General features: G+C 44.6%; 1 protein-coding gene across 1 annotated transcript; it reads left to right on the top strand.

Moving 5' to 3' along the window:
- The first annotated feature begins 277 nt into the window (after nt 1-277).
- Nucleotides 278-1,496, top strand: LOC104113436 (uncharacterized). Its single transcript, XM_070187490.1, has one exon. The coding sequence runs from the start codon at nt 415-417 to the stop codon at nt 1,288-1,290; it is 876 nt and encodes a 291-aa protein (XP_070043591.1). The 5' UTR covers nt 278-414; the 3' UTR covers nt 1,291-1,496.
- The last annotated feature ends 9,222 nt before the right edge of the window (nt 1,497-10,718 follow it).

Here is a 10,718-nt window from a genome sequence, read left to right as displayed (position 1 = left end):
AACACCTGAATGTAAGTAATGTTGAAATTCTAGCTCCGCCTCGGGAATGTAAGTAAAGATGTGTAATAGACCAAATGTAATATGATCCTTTCCCGACCTTGTGCTTAGTGGAAACTCAGTGCACCATGCTTGCTTTTTTTTTTTTTTTGTGTGTGTGTGTTAATAGTTGCTGTCATGTCATTTCTACCTTGAATATTTCCCGTCCTTTAACTCCTAATCATTCAAAAAGATTGTTCAGTAATGGAATTCACTTTTGATCCTGAGTATTGATGGTGGAAACACATGCATAATGCACAAGATCATTGAAAACCAGTATAATTATTTCCTCCTGTGAGCACATATCAGTATAAACTATTTAACCCTTACTCTAGAGTAGCACTGAATACCAGACCTGATTCTGAAATTAAAAAATCCATGGGTACATTTCTTGGACATCTAGTACCTGGTTTGGCCTTAGCCCTTCTTGGTTTTTGGCATGCTATTAACACAATTAGAGCCAACTATCAAAATGGAACTACAAAATTCAGATCCAAGTTTTGGTACCCTTTTAACAGTCCTCTTCCCAGACTACAATACCTTGATCTCATTCTTGTTTTGTCCTTCTCTATCTTTTGCATAATTATCCAATTCTTGGAATTCCCTTCTCTGCACTTTTCATTCAAGCTTCATAATATTGAACATGCAACCATGTTCCTAAACTTGACCGTTTTCACGGTTTTTGCTCTTTTTGCTGAGTTAAGTAACTTATCTGAGATCCTGCATGGGATTTTAGGCATACTTGCTACATCTATTTTTGGTCAGGAGCTTTTCTTACTTCATTATCATTCAACTGATCATGTAGGATTAGAAGGTCATTACCACTGGCTTTTGCAAATCGTCGTGTTTATTTCCCTTATGTCAGCTCTTGTTGTTACTTGCTTCCCTTGTTGTTTTCCTGCAGCACTTGTTCTTTCAATTTCGGTTATTTTCCAAGGTTGTTGGTTCATGAACATGGGATTTAACCTGTGGTATCCACAGTTTGTTCCACTTGGATGTGTTATGCAATCAAGTGAAGGTCATGAAAACTTAGTGCATGGCGCGGTCATGTGTCAAACAGATGAAGCTGATTTACGGGCTAGAGCTATGGCGAACTTGCAATTTAGTTGGGTACTTGCAGCTATCTTGATCATTGTGGCTGGTATTTCTCTTGTTTTCGCGAGAAATCGAGCAAATAGGACTCTGTTGTCCAAGTATGAGCAGCTTCAGAGTAGAGACAGAGACATCCCTGTAACAATTAATTGCTTGAAGTAAACTCATAAATAAGAAATGTACATAGGCATCCGAAATGCCAAGTTAAATAAATGGATGTGTCGGGGGACAAATTCTGGGCTATCTTCTTGCCTAGAAATGCTCATCCCCATTGCTTGTGGTACTACTCTACTATTTAAGTGTATTGCAGTCACTAGACTGCCTAACCATAGTTGTCAGTTGAACTAAATTGTATCTCTTTTCTATTAGGTGTGCATCTTCTTTTGTGGGACTTTATATAATTTGGTATATCTTCTCACTGACAGAAGAACAAAACAAGTTCAATATCAAGTTGTTTAATTGTCCACTGGAAAATGATGCCAAGAAAGTCATAACGCATTAAAAGTGAGGTAAGGATGCAGTGGAAGCCCCTTTAAGTCATAATCCTTTTTTAACTGATACGTTCAAGTTTCACTCAGTTTGACGGTGTACCAAATACTGAAACTTAAAACAGAAAATGGCAGCCCCGATGCACAAAGCATGATGCGTTCACGGTGGGTCTGGTAAAGGGCCGCATCCCAAAGGGTGTAATGTAGGTAGTCTGCCCTGATACAAGTATCGGTGGTTGATTCCACATCTCGAACCCGTGACCTATAGGTAACACGGACATAACCTAACCTTTGCTCCAAGGCTCCCCTTCAAACTTAAAACAGAAACAAAACGGAAAAGAAAACAAAAAACTCATAAATTGACTAAGTTGAACTCAGTCAGGAAATGCTTAGACAGGGCGAGCACGGAGCAGAAACAAAAGAATCTTGAACTTCAAGTTAGTATATGTTATGTTACGCGGCGCCTTCCTGAAGTTCCTTGGAAGGGCGACGTAAGACTAGGCAACCGATGTCAGTACGGTTGCTGTCCGCCAACTGAGGTCCCCTCCGTACGCTAGACTAGATTGTCAGTGCCGTACGGGAAAACCAATGTCATGAGCAATTGAAAGAGAGCAGAAAAGAGAATTGAGAATGAAAGAAAGCTTGATTGCATTGAATGAAAGCTATTACAGAAAACAAGACGGTGTCGGGGGGGAGAGACACCAGTACAGAGAATTGTTTGCTTGCTTGAAAGTTTTGGATTGCTTGGTCCCCCTTAATAATGCTTAAAAAAATAAACCAAAGTTACATGACTAGACCTATGAAAGCTGAAAAATCACACTTAAAGAAAATGCAGCAAAACTACTCTATATTTACAATGAAAAGGACTTAGTCTTCTACAAAGCAGCAGCAAGTCCGTTGGCAGCAACTTTGTCTTTAGCATCAGGGTCTGCGCGCGCGGCATTGTCTGCGCGCGCGGCGCTGTTGGCTTTTTCCTGTGGCTGGGCGCTGGCGATGGCTATCGGTGGGGCGACAGAGGCACATGCGCGCTTGTCACTTGGAGCTGCCGAGACCACGGGGCCGACCGTGGCGACGGGCGTTGGGAGGCTGGCCAGGACGCCACGGGGCGCGTCCAAGGGATCATGGGGCATGGCTGGAAAGCCGCCCATGACATTCTCCCCCACCTGAGTTGGCGACGTCCTCGGCGCCTTCCTTGCAAGGTAATCATCAATCAGGCTCTTGTAGGCTTTGAGGTTTGTTCCCCTCTCCCAAGTATTCTCCTCTGCATCACATCCCTGCCATTTCACCAAGAACTCCTGGTGATCTTTTCTTGAGGCGTGAATCACTCGATCATCAAGAATAGCTTCAGCACGCCTTTTTCCGGTTGAATTGGGGCCTCGAATACTTGGTATTGTGAGTTGGCTTCGTGAAGGATCCTCCATATCTTCCCGAAAAGGTTTCAGGAGACTGACATGGAAAACAGGATGGATTTTCCACCAAGCTGGGGTATCCACCCGGTATGCAACTTTCCCAATGCGCCTTTCAATGGACAAGGGTCCAATATATTTTTGCAATAGGCGAGGGTCATGGACCCCTGCAAACAAGTACCGCTTTGGGATTTTGACCATCACTTTGTCTCCCACCTGGTATTCCACAAAGCGGCGATTCTGATCAGCATGCCTCTTCATCCGCTTTTGGGCTTTGACAAGATAGCTCCGCACTATCTCCAAATTTTGCTTCCATTCTTTTGAGAAGCTGGCAGCCCGAGGAGATTTTGACATGTTTGGTGCGTTCACTGTGTGTGGGAGTAGCGGTTGCTGTCCGGTAACAATTTCAAAAGCGCTTTTGTTGGTACTTGAGCTCTTTTGTGAATTGAAACACAGTTGAGCAGCATCCAGAAGCTTCACCCAATTCTTCTGCGATCCGGTCACAAAGTGCCGGAGATATTCCTCTAGCATGCCATTGAATCGCTCCGTCTGGCCATCAGATTGCGGATGAAAACTTGAGCTATGACTCAATTTTGACCCGAGGCACTTAAAGAGTTGGGTCCAAAAATTGCTAGTGAAGCGTGAGTCGCGATCACTAACAATGTCTTTAGGTAAGCCCCAATACTTGACGACATGAGAGAAGAATAGTCGAGTTGTATCTTCTGCTGATATATATTGTGGGGCTGCTATAAAGGTAGCATACTTGGAAAACCGATCCACCACAACCAAGATAGTTGTGAGATCTCCGACCTTGGGCAATCCGGTGATGAAGTCCAGGGAAACGCTTTCCCAAGGTCTTTTTGGTACAGCTAGTGGTTCCAAGAGCCCTGCCTGCGTCAAGCGGTCTGACTTATCTTTCTGGCATACTAGACAAGTCTTCACATACTGAGCGACGTCATCGACCATTTGAGGCCAATAATATGCACGGCGAGGCAATGCCATGGTGCGTTCCTCGCCGGGATGACCGGCCCACAAAGTATCGTGGCATTCTGCAAGAAGAGTCCGTCGCAGATCTCCTCCTTTAGGAACATAAAGTCGGTTCCCTTTCACCTTCAGGAACCCATCTTCGGTGTAGAACTGGCGAGTCTTGCCCTGTCCTACCAAATCAACCAAATACTGTGCAGCAGGATCCTTGATGAGTAGATCCTGTATCTGGTCTTTTATGGTGGTGGTTACTTCGCTTCCCTTTAGGGCGGCGAGTACACACATCGATGCTAGATCAGCTCTCCGACTGAGTGCATCAGCAACATGATTGGTCTTTCCACTTCGGTACTCCAGGTTGAAGTGAAATTCCGCTAGGAGTTCCTGCCACCTAGCCTGTCGTCCATTCAGCTTTGGCTGGGTCATGAAATGGCTAACGGCTGTGTTGTCTGTCTTGACCACGAATGGGGCTCCCAGTAGATAATGCCTCCAAAGGCGTAAGCAATGAACGACAGCCAATAATTCTTTCTCATGGGCGGCATAGCGTCGCTCTGCATCCTTCAGTTTCCGGCTCTCGTACGCTACGGGATGCCCTTCTTGTAGCAATACTCCACCAAGTGCATAGTCGGAGGCATCCGTTTGCACTTCGAATGGCTTGGCCAAGTCAGGGAGGGCCAAGACTGGGCTACTGGACATAGCCATCTTCAATGCGTCGAAGGCCTTTGCCCGCTTGGGGCCCCAATCCCACGGGGTGGCCTTCTTGAGAAGTTCTGTCAGCGGCACTGCAATGAGGGAGTAACTTTTCACAAACCGCCGATAGAAGTTGCATAGGCCAAGGAACGACCTCAAGGCATGTATATCCTTAGGAGGCGGCCATTCTGTAATGGCCTGAATCTTCTGCTGGTCCATCTTGATCCTCCCTTCCTCGATGACATGTCCGAGGAAGTCAATTTGTTTCTGAGCAAAGGAGCACTTGGATAGCTTCGCATATAGTTCGTGCTCCCGCAATCGGGCTAGGACCTTCCGCAAATGCTCCAGGTGTTCTTCTAGTGTCTGGCTATATACCACAATGTCATCCAAATAAACCACGACAAATTCATCAATGTATTCTCGGAAGACTTGGTTCATCAAGGTGCAAAATGTGGCTGGCGCGTTAGTCAAGCCAAAGGGCATAACCAGGAAGTCGTACGACCCATATCTTGTCACACAGGTCGTCTTGTGCTCATCACCATCGGCAATCCGAACTTGCCAATAACCTGTCCTCAGGTCTATTTTGGTGAATACCGTCGCACCACCCAGTCTATCAAACAAGTCTGCCATTAGCGGAATAGGGTACTTGTTTTTCACGGTGATTTTGTTTAGAGCCCGGTAATCCACGCAGAGTCGCAAACTACCATCATGTTTCTTTTGGAATAGCACAGGGGACCCGTATGGGGACTTAGAGGGCACAATGATCCCTGTGTCTAGCATTTCCGTCAATTGTCTCCGAAGCTCGGCGAGTTCGGGTTGTGACATTCTGTATGGCGCCCGGGCAGGTGGCTTCGCACCCGGCACCAACTCAATCTCATGGTCCACAGTTCGCCTAGGCGGAAGACGCTTTGGCATGTCTTGTGGCATGATGTCTTCAAATTCCAGAAGTAACTCCTTCACGGGTGCAGGAATGGGACCCGAGGAGCGTTCTATATCTTCCATGCAGAGGGTAGCCAGGAACGTGGGTTCATGTCTTTTTACCCCCTTCTTCAACTGCAAGGCCGAGATGTTCTCGGCTGCCATCTTCATGGGAATGCACGGAATAATGCAGGGCTTGGCCCCATTTGCCCCCATCATCAGTAGCATGTCTGCATACGGTGCGGGCATGGTATTGGTCTGTCTCAGGAATTCCAACCCCACGATTAACTCAAAGTCATCTATGATCACTACGCGCAGGTTGAACTTTCCTTCATAAGGGCCAAGCTTCACTGGTACTTCTTTGGCTATTCCACCCACTGGTTGAGGTGGTGAGTTGATAGCCTTCACACGACCTTTGCCCTTTCCTACGACTAGTCCAAGACGCTCCACCTGAGTCGAGGCTAAGTAGTTGTGGGTGGCACCTGTGTCTATCATTGCCCGAATGGGCTTGCCATTTACCTTCATGTCAACGAACATTAGGGTCCTCTCTTGATGAGGAGGAGTCCTCAAATTCGCCTTCTTATTTCCTTTCCTGGCAATTGGACAGGGGTCCTTCTTCTTGCGGATACCGGCACTGGTACCCGCTAAGGGCTCAGAAATGGAGCCAACAATTGCATTGAATGCACCTACTGGCTCGGTCTGGTCCGCATCATCGGCGTCGTCATCCGTCCCATCCTCAAAAGCTTGATGGGCATTCATCTGTGCATGTGGACATTCATTATTCCAATGTGGTCCGCCGCAATGGCGACATCCTGAGGGGGGCTTCCTCCCCCGATCATTGTTGTTAGATGCAGCACTAGTACTGCCGGAAGAGGGAGTCTTGGATTTGGGTGCACTCCGGTCTCCTCCACTTCTGCTAGGGCCACTAGTGTTTGGTTGGCCCCCTTTGTATCCTCCTCGGACAGGCTGTTGAGGCCTATCCTTCCGGGCTTCCACTTGGTAATCCCCAAGGCACTCTGCTGCTTGGATTGCCTTAGGCAACGTGTCTACCCTTTGTCTCTGCAACTCCATCCGGGCATAAGGTTTCAACCCTTCCAGGAAGGTGAAGAGTTTGTCTTTGTCCCCCATGTCACGGATGTTCAGCATGAGCGCGGAGAATTCCCGCACGTAATCTCGCACTGATTTGGTCTGGCGGAGCTCCCGCAACTTTCTCCTGGCATTGTACTCAACATTTTCGGGGAAGAACTGTAGGCGTATGGCTGCCTTCAGTTCCGCCCATGTGTCGAGGGCATCTTCACCTGCCTTGATGGCTTCGTACTTCACCCGCCACCAGAGTTTGGCATCACCCTGAAGATACATGGCAGCAGTTGCTACCTTCTTAGCTTCTTCCAGGCTTCCCACGGCATCGAAGTATTGCTCGATGTCGAAAATGAAATTTTCCACTTCTTTGGCATTCCGAGCTCCACTGTATGGCTTTGGCTCAGGAATTTTCAGCTTTTGTGCCATGGGGGCGAGGTTCACACCACCCCCAAATTGGTTTCCGCCTCCTCGAAGTAGGCCTTGTAAAGCAGCATTGACAACATTGAGCTGGCCTGTCAAGTTGTCAATGGTTTGTTGCATGGCAGTCACCCTGTCTGCCTCTTGTTCCCTGTTGGCTAAATCCTCGGCACGCTCCTGCTGGAGGACCTCAAATTTACCAAAAATTTCAGCTGCCTCTGTGGCTGCTGTTTGCCGGTCTCCTTCAGAGTCGCGGCTGATGTTTTCTATGTCAACTTCGGCCTGGATGAGTCTGCGGTCCAGGTCGTCCAACCTTTGCACTAGGCTGGTTTTTAGATCGGGCACCATTTCCACGATGGGCCGTAATGCGTCAACCGTTCCCTCAAGGGTCGCGATGCGATCCCCATAATTCACCATGGTCAGAAATGGTGGTAATTGCAATGTGATCCCTCGTCCGATGTCGAGCCTAGGCTCTGATACCAACTGTTACGCGGCGCCTTCCTGAAGTTCCTTGGAAGGGCGACGTAAGGCTAGGCAACCGATGTCAGTACGGTTGCTGTCCGCCAACTGAGGTCCCCTCCGTACGCTAGACTAGATTGTCAGTGCCGTACGGGAAAACCAATGTCATGAGCAATTGAAAGAGAGCAGAAAAGAGAATTGAGAATGAAAGAAAGCTTGATTGCATTGAATGAAAGCTATTACAGAAAACAAGACGGTGTCGGGGGGGAGAGACACCAGTACAGAGAATTGTTTGCTTGCTTGAAAGTTTTGATTGCTTGGTCCCCCTTAATAATGCTTAAAAAAAATAAACCAAAGTTACATGACTAGACCTATGAAAGCTGGAAAATCACACTTAAAGAAAATGCAGCAAAACTACTCTATATTTACAATGAAAAGGACTTAGTCTTCTACAAAGCAGCAGCAAGTCCGTTGGCAGCAACTTTGTCTTTAGCATCAGGGTCTGCGCGCGCGGCATTGTCTGCGCGCGCGGCGCTGTTGGCTTTTGCCTGTGGCTGGGCGCTGGCGATGGCTATCGGTGGGGCGACAGAGGCACATGCGCGCTTGTCACTTGGAGCTGCCGAGACCACGGGGCCGACCGTGGCGACGGGCGTTGGGAGGCTGGCCAGGACGCCACGGGGCGCGTCCAAGGGATCATGGGGCATGGCTGGAAAGCCGCCCATGACAGTTATCATGACCAGGAATAGATATAAAAGAGTTTAGCTCTTTTAATGCCATCTTTACCCCAAGAAAAGAAAGTCTAGGTTTTGTGGCCTGAAATGAGCTAAATAAAAGACTCATATTCTAGAATTTCGGACAGTTATGAGCAGCAGCTGAAAGCCCTTAAAGCAGAAGTTTACTCAACTCATGACTACAACAACAACAACAATATACCAAGTGAAATCCCATAAGTGGGATCTGGGGAGGGTAGTGTGTATGTCAATTTTAAACTTTACCCCTACCTCGTGCAAGTAGAGAGGTTGTTTCCGATTGACGCTCGGTTTAAGGCAAGCATAGTCACAACAGTTTAGAGAAAGAAATACAGTATTGAAAAAAAAGAAGCAGTAACAACAACAAGGTAACCGTAAAACCGAACAAAAGTTTCTGCAACTTTCTTTTCCTCCCTCTAAAGTCTAAAGTATGATTTCATCCCAATAATAAGAAATCGCAATAAGTAGTTACATACACTAAGTTTCTGGCCATGGTCCAGAGGCTCCATGAATATAATGTAGTCAGACAGGTGACAGAGTTAGTGCCAAAGTTTATTAGTTCAATATACATATCCAAGAGAAATCAACTCTACATTAATGGAGAGAGACTAAATATTGGTGGAAAGAAACAAAAACATGAGCAGAGCAATGTTTCAATTAATCAGCTTCCTCAACAGTAGTAGCTTCAATTCGAAGGAGGACAAAACCAACAGCAACTCTAAGCAATCCTGAAAATCTCAACAGCAGCATTACAAGTAGAAGACAAAGCTCCTCCACCTTAATTTGCCTTGTGATGTTGTTTTCAATCTTGGCAAAAGACTGTTGAGTGCAAACAGGAAGGCCTAATGGTTATATGCCTTTAGACCTCCAAATGAATTCAAACCACTAATGTAGTTTACTTTGGTTCTTTTCTGGAAAGACTTATTTGTGCCAACAGTACTGCCTATCAGAGTACTCAACTGTTGCTTGAGAAATAGTGTTGCCATTGCTTTCTCATGGATTTAAGTTATATACTGGCAGTCAGTATAATTTAACTTGTTATAGCAGGTTACTTAATTATCATCTAGTCTGGGTTACCACTTAATAATAATAAGATGAAACATACAAAAGCTAAGTTTAAACTGGAATTTGAATAAGAAGCAAGATAAACGATTGATTTACCTGCTTGTGAGTGCACTAAGTAGAAGAGTGAACATGGGACATTTGTTTGAGGTGAATATTCAAGAAATTGGATAAGGGGGTGGATTGGCTGAAAAAGGAGCTGGATTAGCCTAACTTATAGAATGTTGATACCTCCTAAAATTTGTAATACTGGCTACAAAATGGGTTTTCTCCACATTCGAATAATACACTAATCAGTTTAATTCATTCAAAAGTCAAAAATCTTATTAAAATCTTTCTTAATTGAACCAACAATAATTGGATGAAATGACCTTCTATGTCCTAACACATTTAATTTTAAACAATCTTATGTAAGATGGAAACTCCATTAAATGAGATCCCTTTTTAATATAAAACCGTTATGATCAAATTCTTTATCACTTGTGTAAGAGTCAAAATAATTTAATAACGTCTTGTATTACTTCACCTATAGTATTAACATTTGCATTAGAGGCTCAAATTCTTTCCTGGATTACTCCCAATCCGTTCTCAGCATATGCAGCTCTAATTGGTCTCCCTCTCTCTTTCTTTTTATGGTCCGTTGGAAAACTAATTCAAAGTTACAGTAGGAAACCTTAACCGTTTAGGATTTGATATTTGCTAGTTTATTTATTTCATGACTAAATAAGATTTGTAGTTAGAATTAATATAAGAATAGGCTTTCATGTTTTTAGTTAAAATAAGTTTCGTATTATTATAAATAAAGGTATTAACTTATTTTATGTGTGAAGATTTGCGAGAACTGTAGAGAGCTTTCAGAAATTTATAATAAAATATTTTTCCTTCATAGTCTCTCTATCAATGCATCAAAACTCCCCAAACTTTGTCTGAGATAGTTTTGCTAACGTATTAAATGATTATAATAGGTTAGCATTGTGTGTCCTTAAAAAAAATTCTGTAAACATACAACAGACCGACACCATCTCAAAACACAATGTAAAATATTGTAATAGGGAGTAAAAACTTTAGAACTTCAACATCCCATGCCCAAATCATCTGCAAACCAAACCCTATTGTACAATAGGTCAATACCATTTGCACAAAATTCTGAGAATAACCTTAGACCCATCTAAATCTAACGAATAACAGCTGGACTCTAGAATTAATGTGTATACGGATCATGGGAGCTAACAATCGTCGGTATCCTTATATTGGTGACGTTAATTTTGTTGCGCAAACATATGTAGGTAAATATTGTAAAATGATATTGTATTACTGTTCTCAAAATAATAGCTATATAT

This window comes from Nicotiana tomentosiformis, chromosome 10 (genome assembly GCF_000390325.3).
Source record: "Nicotiana tomentosiformis chromosome 10, ASM39032v3, whole genome shotgun sequence".
Lineage (NCBI taxonomy): Eukaryota > Viridiplantae > Streptophyta > Magnoliopsida > Solanales > Solanaceae > Nicotiana > Nicotiana tomentosiformis.
The sequence above is the reverse complement of the archived record's forward strand: the minus strand, read 5'-3'. Positions and strand labels throughout refer to the sequence as shown.

What these genes read in the sequence shown, in the direction of transcription:
- LOC104113436 (XM_070187490.1), top strand. Translation starts at nt 415, where the DNA reads ATGGGTACATTTCTTGGACATCTAGTACCTGGTTTGGCCTTAGCCCTT.